The sequence below is a fragment of the Leguminivora glycinivorella genome, chromosome 14, assembly GCF_023078275.1.
Source record: "Leguminivora glycinivorella isolate SPB_JAAS2020 chromosome 14, LegGlyc_1.1, whole genome shotgun sequence".
Lineage (NCBI taxonomy): Eukaryota > Metazoa > Arthropoda > Insecta > Lepidoptera > Tortricidae > Leguminivora > Leguminivora glycinivorella.
In genome coordinates this window covers 11,884,559-11,908,937 of record NC_062984.1, presented here as the reverse complement: position 1 = coordinate 11,908,937, position 24,379 = coordinate 11,884,559, and the positions used below count along the sequence as shown (strand labels likewise).

General features: G+C 37.1%; 2 protein-coding genes across 2 annotated transcripts; one reads left to right on the top strand and one right to left on the bottom strand.

Moving 5' to 3' along the window:
- Window positions 1-989: 989 nt before the first annotated feature.
- Window positions 990-3,683, top strand: LOC125233550 (ecdysone oxidase-like). Its single transcript, XM_048139605.1, has 3 exons — window positions 990-1,014; window positions 1,721-1,854; window positions 2,094-3,683. Exons 1-3 carry the CDS (start codon window positions 990-992, stop codon window positions 3,681-3,683), a joined length of 1,749 nt encoding a protein of 582 aa, XP_047995562.1.
- Window positions 3,684-13,224: 9,541 nt separating this feature from the next.
- LOC125233699 lies at window positions 13,225-17,782 on the bottom strand. Its single transcript, XM_048139797.1, has 2 exons — window positions 16,838-17,782; window positions 13,225-14,027 (listed from the first exon to the last, which is right to left on the bottom strand). Exons 1-2 carry the CDS (start codon window positions 16,853-16,855, stop codon window positions 13,452-13,454), a joined length of 594 nt encoding a protein of 197 aa, XP_047995754.1. The 5' UTR covers window positions 16,856-17,782; the 3' UTR covers window positions 13,225-13,451.
- Window positions 17,783-24,379: the final 6,597 nt, after the last annotated feature.

The window sequence follows — 24,379 nt, the reverse complement described above, 5'->3', positions numbered from 1 at the left end:
TCTGATTTCTTACGAAAATTCTTTTAGCGAACAGGCTGTGTTCCAGTACTTCATTAGGCCCACTTGCACCAACCACTTAACTCAGGGTTAGTGGGCTGTCATCTGTCAAATCCCATATAAAATTGTGGGTTAACCCTTCATTTTCGTTAAACCCTTCGTCCCTTAGATAAACTGCATCTTGACCCTACGAGCAGATGTCAATGTCCTGACTGACCGATTCATACCGTACAAATCGCTTTTATTGACATCAATTGTTCTCAATGTTCTCAACCGTGTCGTAACAAGCCTAATAAAAAACATTCGACCGGTATTGTATGAGATGCCTAATCCATATAATATTATTATTGACTTATACCCTGCAGCCGCTCGCGAGATACCTATGCAAGCAACAGTTTGAGGCTTGCACCCATGGTGACCGCTGCACGCTGCCTTAAAACAAATGCCTATTATATGATGTGTCTAGTTGTCTCTACCGCCACTTATTTCTACATTAGTTAGTGATTTAATATGAAGTCTTATTACTTGCGAAAACAATTCTTGTGAGTGTCCATAATACACGTAAGTTTTAATAATATAAATATCCAGGGAGGACTTCGTTTTGTATACAGTGTGTAAATCAAAAAATATGGGTGAATCTCATAATGGTGGTTAGAATTGAAATTAAAATGTTAGCCACACAAGTACCTACCTAAACATTTGTAATTATGGAGACATTGCTGCTCAGATGCCGTAGCTGAATGGCATTTTTACGACGCGAAAGATAGTCTGGCTCTGCCGCGTCAATACGCAAGTGCGATAGAGATAGATATCTACGAGCGTTTCGTTTCGTGAGCGTTTACTGTGACATTCGGCTACGTACCCAGAAAGTTTTAAAAAAAATATTGGGGGGTGAAAATTAACATTCAAACTAACGCATTCTATGTCTGCTGTAATTTATAGTTCGTATAAGGTTTACTATAGATGCCCCTTACTCTTGAGGTGAAGTCCGGATGTCAACATTACAGCTGCGGCAGGGTGAGTGCTGCCTGCGCTAATTCTTGCCGCGGCCGCTGCAGCGCTGGTTAATGTCCGAATGTGGCCTTCAGTGCTAGTAATACTTTAAAGGCCCATTTAGGCGAGTTTCATTTACAAGAAACGAGAATAATTGCATACAGTCCTTGCCTTTCAAGAATTGTAAGTAGGTATACAACAATAAAATTTAACCAGTGTTTACACGTGCGCAATGATCAAAAACATAGTTACTTACACACTTACAAAAAAATAAGCAGTTTTTTTTTTATTACGATTGATCGGCGATTGACCCTAGTCACACCTGATGGGAAGTGAAGACAGAGTCTAACGCCGTGGCTTGCGTGGGCGATGGTCGCGCGATGGTTGCGCGACGGCGATGCGACGCATACGAAATCAAACCTTTTCGATATGGAAGTATGAGACGCGACAGCGATGGTCGGTCGCGCGATGGTCACACGACCGTCGCCCACGCAAGACACGGCGTAAGATGGAGCTATTTCTTTATTTCAGCATCAACATACAATATATGATGGACGCAGCTTTTAAAATATTACTACTTGATGCTATTATTGTTGCTGCCAACATAAGGATCATAAAACATTATTGGCCACCAAATGCAAAATTTCATGGTAACCTCTAATGTAATGTTTTGTCAAATATGTAGTGAATTCGGCGAAACGAAAGCGATTAGTGATCCTTAATTTTCTAGATTTAGAGGAGTTTGATTTCATTATAATCGGCGCTGGATCAGCCGGCAGTGTAGTGGCGAATCGACTCAGTGAAATAGATCAATGGTCAATATTGCTCATTGAAGCTGGAGGTGATCCACCGGTGCTTAGCCATGTAAGTAGATCGTCTGCATCCCTTCGGTTCACCAGTACCATAGATTAAATATAAGAAGAACATTATTCTTGTATATGGGTAGCTTTTGCACATTGTGTTTTTCCTCAGTCACCCGTTGACCACGAATGCTGTAAAGTGTTCGAAACGTCGGCGTCGGTATGAATTGTAAATTCATTATACGCGATATAATCCGTTTCTAGAGTTTTATTTTATGTTATTCTATTTTATTTTTATTCCAGATCCCTGCGTTATACCCCTTTCTAGAAAATACGGAATACAATTGGAACTACACTACAGTAAAAACCAGAAAAACTAATCAAGCCAATATCCATGAGACAGTGCACTGGCCGCGAGGAAAAATGTTAGGAGGGTGTAGCAGCATGAACATGATGATATATGTTAAAGGCAATGACGCTGACTTCCAACAATGGTATGACCAAGGAAATAAGGAGTGGCATCCTAAAACTGTTCGCGAATACTATAGAAAAGCTGAATCTTTCCAGAATATAAATGGACTGAATAATCCTGCAGTTAAATACGCGTATGGACAAAATGGACCTTTAGGTATCAATTATTTTAACAGCACATCCCAAGATCTCACACAAGAATTATTAGGTGCGTGGAATGAAATTGGTATTAAGACGGTTGCCGATATTAATGAACGAAATGTATTAGGAGCCGGCCCATACGGAGCAACAGCCGTAAACGGGCGCAGAGAGAGCACAGCTAAGGCCTATTTGAAGCCACTAAGGAACCGAAAAAATTTTAAATTATTAAAGAATGCATTGGTTACCAAAATCATAATAGACGAAGCAAGTTTAGAAGCTATGGGAGTGGAGGTGGAAATTAACGAAACAGAATTTATTTTTTATGCTACACGTGAAGTTATATTAAGCGCTGGGGCAATTAACACTCCCCAATTACTAATGTTGTCTGGTGTTGGTCCTAGAAACCACTTAATATCCAAAGGAATTGAATGTTTAGTAGACTCACCGCTTGTAGGTCAAAACCTCCAAGATCATATTTACGTACCTGTTACAATCTTTGGAAGACATCCTGAAGACGAAGTTCCCATCTTTAACGAGATTCAGTATCAAACTTTCGAGTATATTAAAAAAAACAAAGGTATCTTAGCGACAAATATTATACAAAATGTGCTCTCGCTTTATAGTCGTTCGAACGATTCAAAATTTCCAGAATTTCAAAACCTTGTAGCTGTATTTCCCAAAAAAATCGAAATAGCAGAACTTTATTTTAAATATTTATACAAGTCTGTGGTAGTTGACTCCATCATCGAAAATAGTAAAGGTAACGCGCTTTATTTGTATCTTTTTCATAATTTGCATCCATATTCGAAAGGAAATATATCTCTACGTACGAGTAATCCAAAAGATGCCCCTCTTATATACGCCAATTACTTTGACGATCCAAGAGATTTGCAGCATACATCCGATGGTATTCGAATGTTGACCAAAATTGTCAATACTACATTTTATACATACATTGAGGGATTTTTGGGCAGGCTGAATTGGCCTGCCTGTGATATTTTCCACCTTGACACTGATGAGTATTGGAAGTGTATAGCAATGAATATGGTATTGACTATGTATGATCCAGTGGGCACTGCTAGAATGGGTATTTCACCTGAGACTGCAGTAGTGGATGGTCGTCTTAACGTACATGGTGTTTGTAAACTTCGAGTGATAGATGCTAGTGTTATGCCAACGTTAACTAGTGGTAACATAAACGGACCCACAATAATGATAGCAGAACGGGCAAGTGATTTTGTAAAAGAGGACAATTTGCCTAATGTACCTATCAAGATTTGATTTAAGTAATTTGTTCATGAATTAGTCTTACCAGATGATGATATTGCATGTTTCATGACCCAATACCCGATGTATTATAAATGAAAAAAAAATGGAAAAAGAAATGAAAAAAAAAATGAAAAATATCTTTATTTAAATAATAACATATGCTTATACAATTTGCTGGGACTTCTCTTTAGGCTTACAGCGCCTGTGTTGAGACGACCCGCTCATCTAACGCCTGATTACGAAAGTAGTACAGCATGTATTTAATATATATCTAAGGTACACGTATACATTTAGAACCTTTACCTACAGAATAGGAGAATACAAAAGATGTCAGATTTCAGATTACAGTTAAAGGTGTAAGATACCATATATAAGTGTGCGTATCTTCGCACGCGGTGTGTGTGTGTGTGTGTGTGTGTGTGTGTGTGTGTGTGTGTGTGTGTGTGTGTGTGTGTGTGTGTGTGTGTGTGTGTGTGTGTGTGTGTGTGTGTGTGTGTGTGTGTGTGTGTGTGTGTGTGTGTGTGTGTGTGTGTGTGTGTGTGTGTGTGTGTGTGTGTGTGTGTGTGTGTGTGTGTGTGTGTGTGTGTGTGTGTGTGTGTGTGTGTGTGTGTGTGTGTGTGTGTGTGTGTGTGTGTGTGTGTGTGTGTGTGTATTATGCAATAAATTGTGCAGCCAAAACAATAAATGGACATACTTTGATCGACATCAGACTCTCAATCTAAGAGTAAATTAGATAGCGATAGAGATCCATCACCACACATGAGGTAAATACGATCATGAAATCTCTCTCCGTAGACTAATTCAGTATCTATTCTATAAAAATGTCCTGCTAATATTTTACCAGTTCCTTTAACAGAGGGCTAGAACTAGTAAATGTACAATTGTACGTAGATGATCAAGTACCTTCATTGTATGCCTCCTTGTAGTGCTTGTGTTAGAAATGCTCGTTAGTTGTTCATATAATGATGTTCCGTCTAAACTAGAGATGCACCGAATATTCGGTTACTATTCGGTATCCGGCCTATTCGGCCCTTTGTTTAATATTCCGCCGGATACCGGATAGTGACGTACTATCCGGCCGGATACCGAATGTGCTATTTTTTTTTAATGATTTTGGGGTAAACAAATTAAATGTAAAAAAAGAACACCGGATACGTCCGGTATTCGGCCAAACACTATGCGTTGCATCTCTAGTCTAAACATCAAATATTTTGATTCTGATCATGACTTGAAACTGTTCCCATAATAATGACTCATTCAACGGCGACGGACGTTAATATAATGTTCTCCTTATTAACTTAGGATGTAATCTTCCGTAATTTACGCGTCCGTGTAACACATTCACTGCCAAGGGGCCTGATTGATACGTGTAGTTGCTGACAAAAAATTTTGAACGATACCAGTAAACATAGGTAAATAAAACTTATGTTATTAACTATTATTTACTGGTAAAAGAGCAAAATTCAGTGTATTTTGTACTATTTTCTAGCTTACTCTACACCCTAAGCAAAACCGAAGCTAAACCATGGAAACTGCCACAACCACTTAATCAGTAAATGGCTTAAATATTTGGTAGGTACCATAATATTTAGACATTCTTAAATTTATGAAACCCATTTCTCATCATTTAATGATAATGTATTTAGTAAACAGTAGATCATCCTGAATCTCTTATCAATATAAAATGTGTTTTTATTGAATTCCGTTAACTTCGGTATATAGTTAGGTCCATTGTTGGAAACATAATGGCATAGGTAGTTAGTTTTCTAAAATTCGTTTTTTTTTTTCTAAAAAAAACATACACCTGCGATAGATGTTACTTCAATTGCTGATTGAGAAACGGGCTTTACAATTAACTCACACTAAGTAAGTGTCAAAACTATCACATGTCAATCGCATATCGAACACACAAAGCCCGTTTCGTAACAACAATTGATGTAATATCTATCACAGGTGTATGGTGTTTATCAGAAAAAAGTTACGAATTAAAAAAACGAACTATGCTATTCTGTTTCCTATAATGGACCTAACTATATGACGAAGTTAACGGAATTCAGTAAAATCACGGTGTACTCATAATAAAAAGAATAAAGGTTCTTTTATTAATGCTGTGCTTGGTACTTTTATACAAGCGGGCTCCGGAGATTATAACCGGTAGCTCCTAAAAGTGTCTGATCCGGCTGGATTACCGGATCCGTCAGACCGGATTGAAATCCCCAGTGACAAGGCTGACGTATACTCGTAATGTAAGTTCATTACAAGTCACGATTCATCCCATCTTGCCGCGCTAATTAGGGTCTAATCCTTATTGATCGGTACAGTCAGCTGAAACGCGATTCATCTGACTCAATTTATCCCTCTCCATAGAAAACTGGTGGAGCTAATGGAATTTATGAGAGCTGTTTCATGTCAAAAGGAAAATTAATCTATGCAGCCAGTTTTGAGTTGCGAATTATGATTTTCCTTTCAAATTATTAAAATTAGTTTAGAATAAATTAAAATACTTATTTGATATCTGACTTTTCAACTACTCGATTTAGTTGTCCAGTTGAAAACTCAGACGTAATTAAATACTGACTGTTAGGTATTCTAAAAAAAACTTTCGTTTTTTTACCACGTTGTCGCCATGATTGATAATTATGTTTCAAATTATCAATTAGCTTTTTAGTACGACCACGGACAATCGGAGTAACTACTCAGATAAAGAAACAGGCGGGTACGACGAAACTATTAGAGGTTATTTAAAAAAGATCTGCTCAATGAGAGGATTCATTGTAAGTAGACCATTTTCGGTAGGTAGCTGGATAGCTGACGATCCAGAGTTCGAGTTTCACCCAAGACAGATAATTTTCCCATTTTTCAATTCTTCGCGAATTTTATTCGCAGTTGTGTTTTACACAACTGAAAACAAATGCTTTAGGGCCCATTTAGACGGTACGAGAACTCGCATACGAGTTTTATTACATTGCGGTATTTGATGGCTGTGCAAAATTGTATGTGCCCTCAACGGCCCGCAATGTAACTAAAATCGCATACGAGTTCGCACGCCGTCTAAATCAGGTATAATGCTTGCTTCGCACTATAAATAAGATTACTTAAAATATTTATGTAAGAAACTAAGACTAAACTTAAAAGCTAGCTAATGTCTAAAATAGGCCCTTGAGGCATTGTACCAAGGATACTGGCGACATTTCCTCGCTGTATCGCAATGCTGATACGTTGTGCGAGGAAGTCGCCCGCTCTTCGGTCACCAGTTACCTCAACCAGACGCTTCGCGATTTCTGTGAACAACTTGTTCACGCTGGGACATAGAGTTTCTACGAAAATAATTTAGTTAAAATATCACGTTCGTGTTAGTGGACGCTTAAAATGACCTTGTAGTGTGTAAAAGAGGTAACTTTTAAGTTGTTTCCAACATACAAATGAGCCATTTGCATCTATGGGTATTAACTACTTATTCAGTCCCGAACTAGAAACTTCGGCTACGAGCAAAGTTACATGTTCGAACCGAACTGAACTTAAGTATCAGTCTAAGTTCTGTAATTGCCTGTTTTTTTTTATATAATTATATAATATAACAGGCAAACAAGCAGATGGATCATCTAATTAGCAACCAGTAAGCCGCATAGAAACGACCGCATCCCCAGAGTAGTCCAAAGTGCGTAGCCAGCTTTTCAGACTGGAGTACCTTACCTCCAAACCTTGTTGAAAGTTTGATGGCCTTATTTACATAGGTAAGTATACATCATAGCGTGCCGAGTATTCACTTGTAAATATTACTAATGTGGCTAAGATCGGCAGTTTGCAATATATACACAGTCACAGTTTTGCTTTTAATATTTTCAAAAAAATATTACTGTATTCTTATTAGCTACCTTTTGTAAGGGTCACTTGCAGCACCGAAAATGGAGGGTTATCCCGAGGTTAACCCACCAATTTATATGGAATTTGACAGTTTACAGCCCACTAACCTTGAGAAGTGGGTGGTGCAAGTGGCCCTAAGAGGGTTAAAACTAACATAATATATGACGATTTTGCAGGAACTAAATTTTAGACCCATTTTCATGAAGTGTCCGCGTAAGAGGTATAAAACGTTCTATTCTAAGGAATGTTGTTATATATTTTCCATAATAATGAACAAACTTGTCCATATCCTGAAGCCCCACAGTAGGTAACGAAATTGAAAGCAATTAACACTTTATCTAAAGTTTAAAACGGCCGGCAGTGAAAGAGCTGGATATGAAACTTTTAATTAAATTTGTTTGTCAAAGCACCCTGATACTTTACTGTTGTTTTTTTTTTTTTATACTACGTCGGTGGCAAACAAGCATACGGTCCGCCTGATGGAAAGCGGTCACCGTAACCTATGAACGCATGCAATGCAAACAGTGTCACATGCGCGTTGCCACCCCATTTGAAACTTGTACATTCCCTTTTGCTGTGTTAAGTACACAGCAAAAAGGAGTGTACAAGTTCCAAGGAGGGTTCGGGTTGCCGATGACTCTAAAGGACAATATACGGAACAAGTTAGTTCCGTAAGTCCTCCCGCCATCAGCACCGCACCCTCGTTGAGCTCTGGCAGCCTTACTCACCGGCAGGAACACAACACTATGAGTAGGGTCTAGTGCTATTTGGCTGCGGTCTTCTGTAAGGCGGAGGTACTACCCCAGTTGGGCTCTGCTCTAGATTCGAGCGAGACGATATCCGCTGTGCTGTGCCCTACCACACAAAGCGGAATATCATTCGCTGTGCCCTACCTCCTATAATTTATGCACAACAAAATAAACGACTATGCACAATGCTGATAATGGAATTTTATTCGGGACTGTTTTTTAGGGTTCCGTAGTCAACTAGGAACCCTTATAGTTTCGCCATGTCTGTCTGTCAGTCCGTCCGTAACTTTAAAAAAATATGAAAAAAATCATAAAAGTAGAACTTTAAAAAAACTTTCTAGGAAAATTATTTGAACTTCATAGGTTGAACAGTTTCTGAAATAAATACGGAAAACTACGGAACCCTACACTGACGTGGCCCGACACGCACTTGGCCGGTTTTTTATGATATACCTAGAATTTTACTTTTAAATAAAATATTACTCTGTTTTGAAGTCAATTGTGAACCAAATTTTAACAAACACTTACAACAGATATATTATGTAGGTAGGTGAGTTCTTTTCTATACCCAATTAGTCTTCATTGGAGTTAAGAAGTTTAATAGTAATTTAATTTGATAATTTATTTCGAAACCTAATTAAAACTATTTATTACTTGCATCACACGTATTATTAAACCAATCAGCTAGCAGCTTATAAACAAAATCTTTCTAGCTGTTGTTTTAACGGCAAGCCAACTTTTACTTAACATAAGGAAAATATTTTTCCACCTTATTAATAATTTCCTCTTCCTAATGAAAATATTATGAGGAGGGAAACTCCAAAAGGTGAGTAGAATAAATTAAGGAAAAAGACCGAGCCGTCGACCTTTTAGTCAAATGTAGCAAACGCGGCATAAGAGATATTTAATTCGGTCCTAATTTACATTTGACGCAGAACGGATTGTATCACTAGTTTCATATTTAGTTGAGGAATTTTGTGAATAGGGTATTTGACTGTATTTAAAATAAATTATTTCAAACAGAGCATGAAATAAGTACTAAGTAGCATTATTTAATCTATGATAGAATCGAGTTATGCTTTGTGCCTAAGAGGCTACAGTACTGGCTGTAGAAGGTTTACTGTCATATTTTGTATTTGGTATAGCAACCGATTCTTTGACATGTTTATTTACGTTTTGTAAGTCAGTCGGTCAATAACAGTTCTCATGTAAACATTGAATAAATTCCTAGTGTACACTTTCTTGGTTTCCTTGTGCTATAGATCTCTGCTATATAGTGTTAGACCTGTGGGATATCCCCCACGCAGTCATGATTGGTGTCAGATTATCACGTCGCGATATATAATACCCACCTAGATGTCATTATTACAATTAGAAAAAGATGTGTGATCTCTGTCGCGGCGAGATACTGTCGGGTGAGTATCGGGCCCATAAGATTATGTGCTAGCCCTGCAGAATATTAATAGGAACATGTAGGCAGCATTCAGTGTTAGGTACATTTTCTATTTTATAAATCATTTAGAGAACTCGACAGTCACTGACGCGACATCATTGCATAGTATGTATTTCGGTATTTCATATAAATTCCATAGATACAAATCGATTTGAGTTTGACAGTTCGGAAAAAGAAGCTGATGTGAATGGCTAAGCACCCTATTGAAATGATGCGGCATAAATGACGGAAGGTTGACTGAAATCGGTTGATTGAGAGCTACTGAATTGAAAATATCAAGGAAACCTTCCGACACGTGTCGGCACCGTTGTTAGGCGAGATATAGTAGTGTATCCATGGCAACCCATCACAAGACATGTCAAAATATGTCGCACGATTTTACTTTATATAAGTAGGTTAATAATACTCTCACACACGTGTAATACTGTATTTTATGTGTATCATACACTCAGATACGGTCGCAATACGTTTGCTCTAAATCACTCTAACTGGTTTGTTGTTTCTGTGGATTTTTAAAAGAGATTACTTTCTAATATCTTACCACATTATATGTATACGCAGATAAAATATAAATTATCTGTTATATCTATCTGTGTTAGATCATTGAATTACACATAGTACTCGTACTTGGGCGACCCATCAGCTTCGCTTAACGTTATACCTGCGTATTTTTACAAGTAATTAGGGAACATTAATTCCACGTATTCGTTTGTAAAAGTAAATACTCAAATAAAATATAAAAAATCACCACCGATAATATAAAGCTCGACACGTGTTCCGCCTCTCCAAGTGTCGACGTGCGAGTGCGACGTATCAAGGATTAGCTAAGTACCTAATCTTTTTGATTCAAATTAAGGATTATTTATATAGGATTTACATACTTCATAACTAGTTCATACTAAGAATCGTACCTCGATTTTTTAGCGCCACCTATTATATACTATCATAACTACACTGATGATACCTACAATGTTTTTTTTTTTTCAAAATGTGTATTGACGTGATACCATGATTTTAAAATAAAGAAATTGGTATATCATTTGTTCTTATAAAACATCAAAACACGAAAAATATTTGGGGAAAATATGATTTTGACCACTTACAGACTGCGAACAGCGCCATCTAGTTTTAAGTCTAAAAGGCCCATAAATTTCAGGGGTACGCTTTTTTTTGTATGGGCTTTGTCAGTCCAGTATTAAATCGTAGTTCATGTGCTCTGCCTACCCCTTTATGGGATACAGGCGTGATTATATGTATGTATTAAATCGTTCTTGAGTTAGATTAACATGGATTTCCGCCAAGTAGCGCTTGATTCCATCGATCATGATCCGTAATTATGAAACCTTAATTCAGCACGGCTGTTCAATTCCCACTTATCAAAATTGATGTTAATAATGTTAGGTGGACGTCAAACGCACCCAATATCACGCCCAACCAATCATCTAAACACTAATTTGCTGAATGCAGTTGATATTAGCTGTCATCAATAAAACTGCGTGGCAGCTACCGCAGGACAGATAATAATGGATAAGTAGACAGGTATATAATGAAATTCAAGTGGAATTGGGCTAATTAATATTTGGCGAATTTTGGATGACTTGTAGATAGGACGTGCTATGTATAGGATCAAGCGCGAACAAGAATTAGTAACACAACACAACAAGTCCTCAGGTATCCTGGTCAGTCTGGGGACCAATAAAGACCAATACCCCAACGAGAAAAAAATCAGAAGAAAAAATACACATTTGGACGTTTAACGTCCGTACCCTTATGAGGAATCATAGATTACAAGAACTAGAGCTCAGTCTAGAAAATCACAAATGGCATGTAATTGGACTGAGTGAGATAAGAAAAAAAGGAGAAAATTTAATAGAGCTGAAGTCCGGAAACCTATTGTACTACTACGGAATAGACAAAGGAAAACATGGAGTTGGATTCTTAATAAATAAAGAAATAAAATATTATGTGACCAAAATATCCCTCACTTCAGCTAGAGTTATAAGTTTGGATATAAAAGTAAAAAGTAATACCTATACCTTTATACAAGTATATGCTCCTACTATTAACGCATCTGACCTGGAAGTAGAATCATTCAAGCAAGATATAGAATCAACTTACTGGAAAAGCAAGTCTAAAAACAAATATGTTATGGGAGACTTTAACAGTCATATAGGTAATAGAATACCCGGAGAGGAAGATACGGTGGGCCCATATAACTACGGTAACAGGAACTACAGAGGTGAAGGATTAATAAATCTAGCACGGACACTTAATCTGAAAATTGGCAACACATTCTTCAAAAACAGAGTAAATCGAAGATGGACGTGGGAGCACCCTAACCAGCTTAATAAAGCCCAGATAGACTTCATTCTTATACCAAATAGAACGCACATCTTTAATATATCAGTAATACGAAAATTGAAGTTTACTTCTGATCACAGACCCGTAGAAATGATCTTAGGAAATGTACAAAGAAGAGTTAATAAAGGAAATAAACTGACAAAAATTACGAAACACTCTGCAACCCAAGTAAACGAGGTCACCAGCAAGCTTCTAAAATGCCTACAATTTAAAGACCCAGACTCAGTTCAGAATAAATACAATAACCTAGAAAAAACGATACAAGAAGCTATGAAAGAAATATGTACGGAGTCACAAAAAGAACAGAAATATAAATACTCGGACGAGACAAATAGATTGATAGAACTAAAGCTGCAATTAAGACAAAAACAAAACAAAACTAGAGCAGAAAAAAACAGATTGAAGGCTATTAATAAACGAATAAGAAAACTAATTAAAAAAGACCTAGAAGATCAAAAATGGAAGAAATAGAGAATGTACTTACCAACGTATGTGGAATAAAAAAAGCCGAGAAAATCGTGGCTATTGGAAAGGAGCTAATACCGAACCTAACAAATTCGACAGGCAATACAGAGAGCAGAAAAGACATAGTCACTGCAGCAACCAAGTTTTTTAAACAAATTTATTCCGCAGAAAACTTCGATCACACCATATATAACAGAAAATTATGCGAAACACCGAGTCCGTTCCTTGTCGATGAAATTACGTCGGCCATCGTGAAATTGAAATCTGAAAAGGCAATAGGTCCGGACGGAATAAGCAACGAGATCTTAAAATATTCAAGTTACGAACTACACAAAGCTGTTACTTCGGTTTTTAACGAAATATTAGAAGAAGAACTTACTCCCGAGCAATGGAACATCTCAAAAATTACTTTACTGCATAAAAAGGGAAACAAGGACAATTTGGATAACTACAGACCGATCAGTATATCATCCTGTATGTACAAACTGTTTATGACAATATTAAGAAGAAGAATAGAAAGATCTCTTGAAGAACAACAACCAGTTGAACAAGCTGGATTTAGATCCTCATTTAGCACAATTGACCACCTCCACAGCTTAAACCAAATTATAGAAAAGTGTATAGAATACAATCGCAGTATATATATAGCATTGCTGTGTTCTAGACGTAGGTTTCTAAAGAAAACTCCAGATTTATAGAACACTGATGTGCTACGTTTAATGCTCGGACACAGACTGACATGGGTTACAACTACCCTCTATATGAAAACATAACAATTCCTCCACCAATAGTAAAGAAAGCTTAAAATTAAAATTAAAATATGACCTATCTAAGCATACTAATACATTAGAAAGGTTACACACTAACAAACATAGGTATAGTAGGTATTTATCTGTACACTGGGTTAGGATTGCGAGTGGCACGGATATTACGACGATCTGCATGCGTCATAGGGTCTAAGGGAGTCTCGGTACCCTCCGCCTCACCGTCTAGAAAAACATCATTCTGGGCCACCGATGTGGCAGCAGGCGGGACTATGGAGTCGGGGGGTACACCTTCCCGTGGTATCAGCGACTGGCAAGGCTCATCTAAATTATTTCCACTTTCAACTAAACTTGAGTCAGAGGTCTGGCCTTCAATCGCTGGAGGTGACACTGCATCATGACTTGGAGATAACGACTCGTTGATTGTTATTTCCAGGTCAGATGAAATATCTTGGGTATCACTAGTAGTACCTACGCTATTATTACCTTTATACAACAGTAACTGATCTACATGTTTCTTAACTAATATATTTAAATCTATTATACGAACTAAGTACATTTTATTACCTATAAGTTTTTGTATACAACCTTTTTTCCATACGTGCTTATTTCCGTTACTAAATATATGTTTAACTAACACCTGATCTCCTTCCACAAAACACACCTTGCGCCGCCCTCCATAGTTCTTAGTTTGTGAGATCTGTTTAAAACAAACATTTTGGTTAGCTTCGGATGATAACGACATGTTAGGTGATTGTGAGTGTGATGAGTCATAGTTGTTGTCTAGCGACGCGTTATCGCGATGCAACAGATCGAGACGACAGCGGAGCGAGCGCCCAAGCATCAGCTGTGCGGGCGAAAAACCGGTTGTGCAATGAACGGAGTTTCTTATATTAAATAACAGCTGATGTATTCGCCTGGAGACAGGCTCCGTGTTGCTATTCGCCATTATTATTTTTATACCTCTTTTCAAAAAACCAATACTATTTTCTACTTGGCCGTTCGACTGCGGATGGTAGGGGGGGCTAGTCAAATGTTTTATGCCGTTTGCTACGCAGTAAACTTCCATTTCTTTCGAACAAAAATTCGCTGCGTTATCGGATACTAAAACCTGCATTAATCCAAATCTACTATTTACTTCTACCAACCTATCAATGATCGCTTTTGTTTCCGTTGATTTCATTAGAAAACATTCGACCCATTTAGAGTGTGCATCAATGATTGCCAAAAATTGCGTTCCTTCAACTGAAAACATGTCCATATGCACACGACTCCAAGGTCGTTTAGGGTAAGGCCACACGGCAAGCGGTGCGCGCGGCGGGGTCTTACGCATTGCGTTACAAATACTACAAGAACCTATCTTTTGTTCTATGTGTTTGTCAATATCGGGCCACCACATTCGTGATCGGGCTTCGGTCTTTGTTTTGACGACGCCGAAATGTGAACTATGTAACTCGTCTAACATTTTTTCGCGAAGCTCCCGTGGAATTATTAATTTGTGACCCCTTAGAATGCACCCCTTTTCGACATGAAGCTCAAACCTACATTTAAAGTACGGTTTCAAAGTTTCATTTTTTATTTTGCGCGGCCACCCATTTATGACGTACCGTTTAACCTCATTGAGATTACTATCAGCTGTGGTCGCCTCTCTTACCTCTGATAACGTAATCGGCCTGAGCATGTTATCCGTAAAGTAATTAACGTATAAGCACGTATCTACGAGCTCACTATCACATTGTTCAACCCTTGATGAATAACTGGATATCGAGCGCGAAAGAAAATCCGCGATGTTTTGTTCGCTTTTTATATACTCAATATTAAAATTGTAACTTGATAAAAACAATGCGTATCGCTGTAAACGATTTGCAGCCATTTCCGGTATGCCCTTTTTATCGCCAAAAATAGTAATAAGTGGTTTATGATCCGTTCGTAAGACAAATGGCACGTCACGGCCATACAAGTAGTGATGGAATTTTTTTACCGCAAACACTAAGCTCGCAGCCTCCTTTTGTATTTGAGCGTAATTACACTCTGCTTTTGAAAGTGACCGTGAAGCGTAAGCCACTACGCGCTCCTCGCCAGAGGGCTGCGTCTGTGATAAGACCGCCCCGAGGCCGGCGGGCCCTGCGTCAGCTGTCACTATCGTCACTAACTCGGGGTTGTAGTGCGCGAGAACCCTTTCGGAACCCATCTCCTCCTTAATACTTTTAAACGCTTTTCCTTGTTCTTCCCCCCACTCCCACTTTACGTCATTTTTTAAAAGTGAATACAAAGGCTTTAAAACGCTGGAAGTGTTAGGCACAAAACATCTGTAATAATTGACTAAGCCCAGGAAAGACTTAAGTTCTGTAACATTCTTTGGAGGCGTACACTTTAAAATGGCTTCAACTTTCTTTGGTGACTTATGCAATCCGTGTTTATCAATGATGAAACCGAGATATTCGACTGATTTTTTAAATAGATCACACTTCTCGCGTTTCAATCGTAACCCGGCATCCTCTAACCTACTTAAAACCTGTTCTAGCCTTTTTATATGAATATCGCGGTTTTCTCCGGTCACCAATATATCGTCAATAAATATACAAACGCCGTCTATGTCACCTAGTACGCTTTCAAGCGTCTGTTGAAAAATATAAGGCGCGTTCGTGAGTCCAAACACTAAACGGTTATAGCGAAATAAACCCTTATGCGTATTTATGCAAGTTAAGTTACGCGACTCGTCCAATTCCAGCTGATTGTACGCCCTAGACAGGTCAAGTTTTGAGAACTCTTCCCCTCCATATAGCTTAGCAAACAAATCCTCAATACGTGGAACCGGATAGTTATCAACATATAACGCCTTATTTAACGTAACCGAATAGTCCCCACAGATCCTAATATTTCCGTCGGCGCGCAACACGGGCACTATCGGCGTAGCGACATCGGCGTGGTCTACTTTCTCAAGGATCCCCAAATCTACTAAACGCTGAATCTCAGCTTCTATTTTACCTTTTAAAGGCAATGGCACAGGGCGAGGCTTGAAAAACTTCAATGGCATGTCCGGTTTAACCTTAAGAGTGACTTTATATTTATTAAAACACCCCAGTTCGTCTGTGAATAACTTAGAATATTTAGTCATGATTTTAGAGCCTAAGTCATCTCCTACTATATTGTTAACGTTTTGTCTACAAATTTGTAAACGAAATGCTCTAAAAAAATCGCGCCCCAATAAAGTAGGTCGATCCTCGCTCTCCACACAAACATAGAACATAACCTGGTTAGTTTCCCCATCGTAGGTGACGGGTAAGCTAACGGTACCCTTAAGTGCCAGCTTACTTTTATTATAGCACCTTAATACGAGCTTCGGCGACTTTAACTCATATTCTGAGAAATACCTATCGTAGATGTCGTGGGGCATTAGTGACACTGCGCTCCCACAGTCAATCTCGCAACTAATAGGCTCGCTCGCTATCGTAACGATCTGTACCATCGGTTCACCATAAACTGTAACAATACTGTAAACACTCTCACCTTGAATGATATCGTCATCCTCCTCTGCTACAAAATAATTCCTTCGCACTTTGGTTTTACACATTCGCTTTAAATGTCCTTTTTGTTTACACTTTTGACATGTATAGTTAATAAAACGACACTGATCCTTTGTATGATTTTTATAGCCGCAAACTTCACAACTTTCCAAGTTACTACGAGGGTTACGTTGCGCGCGCGACGTGTTGACGGCAAACACTGGAGTTTCGGGTACCGCGGGTTGTGTTTTTTGCAACGCTATTCGCGCGCACCGCACACTTTGCGCTAATTCTAATGCCTTGCTAAACGTTAAAGTGTCAACGCTCTCGGCAAATAACTTTTCTTTTTCTTTTACATTTTCCAACCCTAAGACAAACCTGTCGCGTAATACACTGTCCAACTCCGTTTTAAAACCACAGTACTGGGCCAGGCTACGCACTCGTGCGGCCCAATCTGGCAACTCTTCACCCGGTCGCTGTTCAGCCTTATAAAAAGTGTAGCGTTCAGCAAATGTACTCTTCTTTGGCGTAAAATGCGTATCCAGATGTTGTAACAAAACCTTGTATTCTACGCTGTCAACTTCCTTTGGCGCCACTAAGTCTCGAAGAATGCGGTAGGTATCTTCCGATAAGGCCGACAATAACACGGCACGGCGTTTCACTTCTGACTTGTCTGTTGTTTCCGTAATATCATTAACAGTGCAGAATTGAAACAATCTGCTCCTGAAGATACTCCATTCGTGAATCCGATGGTCAAAATTGAGACTGCCGCCGAACATTACATTTGCACTTGATGTAGTCATTTTTTCCAACCAATTAATTGAAAAAAACGTTCTCTGCACACGTAGATATCGATCTCGTCGCCAATTGCTGTGTTCTAGACGTAGGTTTCTAAAGAAAACTCCAGATTTATAGAACACTGATGTGCTACGTTTAATGCTCGGACACAGACTGACATGGGTTACAACTACCCTCTATATGAAAACATAACAAGCATTTATAGACTTCTCTAAGGCCTTCGATTCCCTTGATCACTCATTTCTCTTTAAGACCCTAGAAAGCCAAAATGTAGAACAAAAGTATATAAACATATTAAAATACATTTACCGAACCAGTAAGGCATCTATCAGAACTGACAAGCAGGGGGATTCGTTTGCACTGCAAAAAGGCGTCAAACAGGGTGATCCTATCTCACCAATACTATTTAACGCCAGTCTGGAAGAGATATTTAGAAATCTACGTTGGGAAAAAAAGAGGCCTAAAAATAAACGGAAAATTCCTAAATAATCTAAGATTTGCTGACGACGTTATTATATTCGCTAATGACCCCGCATCACTGGAAACGATGATGACCGAATTTAAGGAGGCATGCAAAGAAGCAGGTTTAGAGATGAACCAGAACAAATGTAAAATTATGACTAATGGACCAGAGACGCCTATTAGGCTTGGACAAGAGGAGATGCAATATGTAGAAAACTTTACTTATCTTGGACAACTGGTTTCATTGCAGCCAAAAAAATTAAATGGGCATGGGCAGGTCATGTTTGTAGAATGCCAAATGATAGATGGGCAAAAGTTATCACAGAGTGGCTGCCCAGATATAGCAAAAGGAATAACCATAGACCTAAACTTCGATGGAGAGACGACCTGAGAAGCCAAGACAAATACTGGTGGAGATCAGCTCTAGATCGGAAAAAGTGGGAACGTTTGGGGGAGGCCTTTGCGCGCAAAGCGCCATGCAATTAATTAATTATTTATTTATTATACAATTAAATTCATTTAACTTATCATACTTTAGTAACTTATTAGTAAACAAATAAGAATTCGTAAACAATTAATGTAATTAATTATCTCATAGTTAAGCAGTTTGTTATCGCAATAATATTACATATTTAACTAAGCAGGTAAATGCATGTTACCTACTGAAAAAGTAAAAATTGTAATGTACCTAATGGAATTTATAGTTGCATGAAATAAAAGGCTATTATTAAGCAATTCACCGTTTTCAACCGGTATTTTAGTGACAAAATCCCGTATGCGAGATTCAAAAATCGCCCTCCAGACCGTTTGCGACGTAGACGCATTAAGATTAGTATAATATACCACCTAGTCACGAGAAGTGTTCTGTATTTTTTTAAAGTTTTAAATATATTATTTGCTGCAAATATACCCAATGAAAACACTTAATAAAATATTTTTATTAAGTGGCTATAGTAACTAAATATAAATAAATTAAAGGTAGCAACATTGTATGACCTCTAAGTATGTCTTAATTTTTTTTATCGACTATATACTTAATATGTACTTAGTTAAAGATGCCGGATATGATATTTCTATGAAAGCTTTAAATCTCGGTGTACCAGACGAAAAAAGAGTAAACTCACCAAGGGGAAGGAAAGGAATGATGTACCTACCTAACTACTTAATCGGATTTCACGTTTACAGTATTCGGCTTTGATGCACTCTCGCTACTCATTATAAGCCGGCAAGATATTAAAACGAAAGAAGACAATTTGCGCGAAACTACCTTTTTATGTAAACGTAATTCTCATCACTCCTTGGATGTTAACATTGTTGAAAGAAAATTATTTCATAGCAGTTCTGTGTAATTACACTTACATGGTATAAAGCTCATACGGGCGAATCTCTCAACGATGGTGAGTATAGGATATAAGAAATGTAATAATTAGATAGCTTTTACTTAGAATTGAGATAGAAAATATGTGTTCCATACAAAATAATTAGGGCCCGCGTGGTAATGCAAACAAACTCGCGTTAAACGCTTGTTGACAGTTGTCATTGACTGTTGTTGCTGAGTTTTCAAAACATTAATTATGAGGTGACTCAAAAAGACCTCTAAGTTGATAACACCAATGAATTCTATGCCTGGTTTAATTTATCGCTCGTATAAGGATCAAGCACTTTAAATTTGTTTAATAGAGAAATATCTGAACACAACGATATTGAACAAGATGGGTACTACCTACACTGTAACTGTAATGACCGCTGTACACATGGGGCCAATGGTTGGGCCAACCCTAGGAGCAGCCCCTTGGCCGAGATAAGAGTCGCTGTTTACTTACACATTGGTGAACCAATCAATTGGCATTGGCTCTTCATAACAGAGTGACGTAGACTGAAAAAGGCTAAGTAATTCTAGGTCATTTACGTTGTCAGCTAAATTTAATTAATAAATAATAACCTCGTAATAAAATTACATTATCTGAAATATTAAGAATTTTTTGAATATTCTGATAAGCACATTTATCTTTTTTAGGCAATACATTAAACATTTGCAAGAGTATTTTATTTCCTAAACTTAACACTATTATTGGCATGATAAACTTATCATTTTCGTAAATCTTTCACTACTGTCCTCTCTGACGGATGAGGACATACTGAATGAGGCGCCATCGTGTGAACACAGTTGGCCATTAGCGCCAAGATCCTTTGATGTGTGCACAAAAAACCGACACCAGTCGGTTGGCCGGCCAGCGCTGGCGCCAACTGCCAACTTACGGTCAAGTAGCCCTTTATACGTTTGGCCAAGGGGTTGATCGAAGGGTTGGTCCAACCGTTGGCCCATGTGTACAGCGGCCATAATACCAGGATAAACGTGTCGTATTTAATCGTTATTCGACAAGTCAAACATTCACTTTCCATATTAAGCAAGCTAGAATTTATGTCGGTACATTTATTATTTGCCTACATACACGTCACACACGTGTAACGTGTAACGCACCGGAGCGGCACAAACGTTTAAAAAGATTATGTATTTATTTGCTCTGTCGTGCATAATAGCAAGAGGGGAACTGTGCTATGCTCACATTAAGGTGTATTTTTTTAGCCTGTATATACACCGTGTTTCTTTTATATTTTGTCAAATTCGACAGGCCGTTAAGTTCACGGAACCATCACCCGGCATGTCACTTTTTGTCAAATTAAAAAAAGATCTTTTTTCGGTTCAGAAGTATATAATAAATTAATGAATAAGTTTTTAGGGAACCTTAAGAATAACATAAAAATTTGTGTGAAGTGTCTGACGGGACATGTCAAAATAATTAATATTAGGAATACCTACAATTGTTAAAAACAATTAAACTGTTTATTTCAGTAATTTTATTGAAATTTTAAAAACAAAACCCTTAATCCATTATTATTTAGATTCCTTCTAATTGAGTTAAGTCTAAGTTAAGATCATGATTACATTACAGTTACTTCTTATATTTGCTTTCATTATTTGTTAAAACATTAAATTTGTTTATTTTTTAGTAACTCTATAACAGAAAGAGTTAAGTCGCCAGTTTCTTAGATAAATTAATTATATTTGACGTAAAGAAGAATTTCAAGGAAAGGTTAAAGTTAACTAAATTCAATGAAAATAAGTTATATTCGATTTTTTTTCGAAAAATTCGACACGTCGTTAGACGCTACCGGGTATATCATTTTATGCTGTTTATTTTTTTTATTATTTATCTTAGTAAAATTAAAAATCGAAATAACATGTCATATATTGCATATTAATACAAAAAAAAAACACATAACATAGTGTAACTACTTAAGAAGACAAATCAAAATATTTCTTAAAAATAATTTGACTTGTTTCCGACGCATAGTTGCGTATATTTTAGTTGTTTATACAAATATTTCAGTACTTTGATCAAATTGGAAAACAACGGCGGAGAAGTTTAGTTCTTCTCGGTAAGTATAGTTACTTTAAAATAGATTTCTAAGAAAAGCATTGATAAGGAAACTACAAGAATAGTCTTTAATTAAAGGGAAAATGGAAAAATATACTGTTTCCTACAGGAATCTAAGTGGCAACCTCTTTGGAACAGCGGTGCTATCAATTGCTGAGTTTTCAGAAACGTGACTTTTCTCTATTTTTTAAATAAAGTAATCCTCTCTGTTCATGGAATAAATTTCTTATAGTTATAATTAAAATATTTATTTAATGTTTCAAAGCAAGTTTACCAGGAAAGTGGGCTGGGAACCGGTATTGAAATAGGTACCTTTATGTAATTCCTTAAGAGTACAATGTAGGTCTCTTTAAAGCAAGAGTAAACAGGTATCTCATACTGTAAGCGTGCTCCACCGTAGACCGCATCATCACTTACTATCAGGTGTGATCGTGGTCTACCTATTCATACTAAAAAAAAAAAAAACTATCGTGTCCTTTTGTTCATAAAAACAGTTTTTAACCCTTAAATGCATGAATTTTTCTTTTAACGAGATATTAATATATGTGATAGACAATGGTTTTCTGACTCTGGGAAAAATAATAAAAAAAATATTTAAGATCGATTTTTATACTAAATCAGTGTTACAAGTTAAATAGGCCAAATCTTATTTATATAAATATATCGTAATTGGTAAGTTTTATTTAAAAAAAAATACTATTATTAAAAAGGTACACTATTTGTGGAACCTCTATGATAAAATGTTTAAACATAAACTAATTACTAACTCTGAAAAAATCAGCTTAAATCACATAAATATATCTACACATAAAAATCGCCATCGTCCTGTTTTTCACACTTTTCCGCCATTTCATCTCAATCCTTAAATAATAAATAGTAAATCATTATATTATTTAATGTATTTAATCGTTTATTAAATAATAATAAATAATGAATAACATATTATAAACAGCCTAGCCTAAGAAAGAAAATAAATACTGAGAATAATGAATAATAATTTAAGCCATAAATGTGATTTTGGATAGCTACATATCGAGCCACGGGCCATCAAATATATGATGCATATATACATCACCATGCATTTAAGGGTTAATGAGATACGAAAAATATATTTTCTTTCTTAGACAGGGTCTTATAAGAGGAAGGTTTATATGTAGGTAAAATACCCATGCAAAACCGGTGGTGGTCGCTAGTAATGAGTAAACCAAATAGCCACGCAATTACTGCTGCAAACCTTAGCTTAGCTAATGGTTCATTTCGACGGATCTCTAGATAACAATGCATCCTGGACGCTAAGCCATTCTCTAGGTATTAGATGGCTGAATGCATTAGGAATAGAGATAATGGATGTTAGTTTACCATTCAGAGTGGCCCGAAGAAGGGAAGAAGAGTAGAAGTAGCTAGGATTTTGACGAGTGTTTCGAACGGGTGTACTATAAGTATCACTGAACTCTGAACTAAGTATAGCCGAATGGCATTTCTCCGACGGAAAACGAAAACGATACGCCGCGAAAGGTAGTCTGGCTCTGTCCCGCCAACACGCAAGAGCGATAGAGATAGATATATCTACTAGCGTTTCGCTTCGTGGGCGTTTCGTGAGCGTTTGTGCCATTCGGCTACGCAGCCTGACCAGAAATGTACTTACGACTACGCGCCACGTTGCGGACTTTCACTAGAACCAAGGACCATATAATACGGGACAGACAAAGCCCATACAAAAAAGCGTACCCGAGCATTTCTTTTTTTTTTGCCACTTTTATGAAGTGTGATATTTTTGAAAAAAAATATGCTATTTCTACTCAGAATTACTAGCCTTTTCAATCCTAGTAGTTAAAAAAATTGTCCAATACGATTTTTTCTTATTTTGTTACCATTTTCCGTACATTTTTTATGGGATAACAAAAGAGGAAAGTAACAAAAATGTATGAAAATTCTGGGACACTTTTTGTCTCCCAGTGAGATTGAAAGTACTCGTGATTCTGAGTACAATTGACCTAAAATTCCCTAAAACAATTTAAAAAAAATATTGGCAAAAAAAAAAAAAGAAATGCTCACCCCTGAAACGTATGGACCTTTTAGGTCTAAAAGTAGATGGCGCTGTTCACAGCCTGGAAGTGGCCAAACACATATTTTCCCGAAATACTTTTGCATTTTTTATTTTTTTGTAAGAACAAAATAAATGACATACTTCTTTAGTTTAATATCATAATATAAAGTCAATACACATTGAAAAAAATTGTAGGCATCATCAGTAAGTTATGATAGAATTTAATAGGTGGCGCTAAAAAAATAAGGTAGGTACGATTCTTAGTATGGAGACTCTAAATCCTATATAAATAATCCTTGCTAGAACTATATTCTTCATACTACACTATACTGAACTGTCACCCCATACCCCATACCTATAATTCCTATTTTGAATTAGCCGGAATTATTGTAAACAAAGGTGTTGCCGGTGCTATAAAAAAATTGCACCATTCGAGATATTAAAATTGCCGATATTTCAAGTTTATTAAAAATCTTTACATATTCCATTACACAAATAATGACTGTTTAAACGAAAATAAATTTCAACACAAAACATTTTATGGTATATTTATTGAAATTAAAAAGCAGTTTTTGTCGGATAATTTGTTTATTGCACTGGTACCTATCACTGTGGAAATGTACCTGGGCGACCAAGTAGCGGGCCGCTAAACATTATTTTTCAGCAACTTTCGAGACTAGGTGGTAGTGGATTTTAATGGCTAATTAAAACCAACTTCAAATAAGATGGTGCATAATAAATAGAACCGATCATATTTAGAACCGTTTTTCCCCCGAAGGGTAAAAAACGGATATTTAGG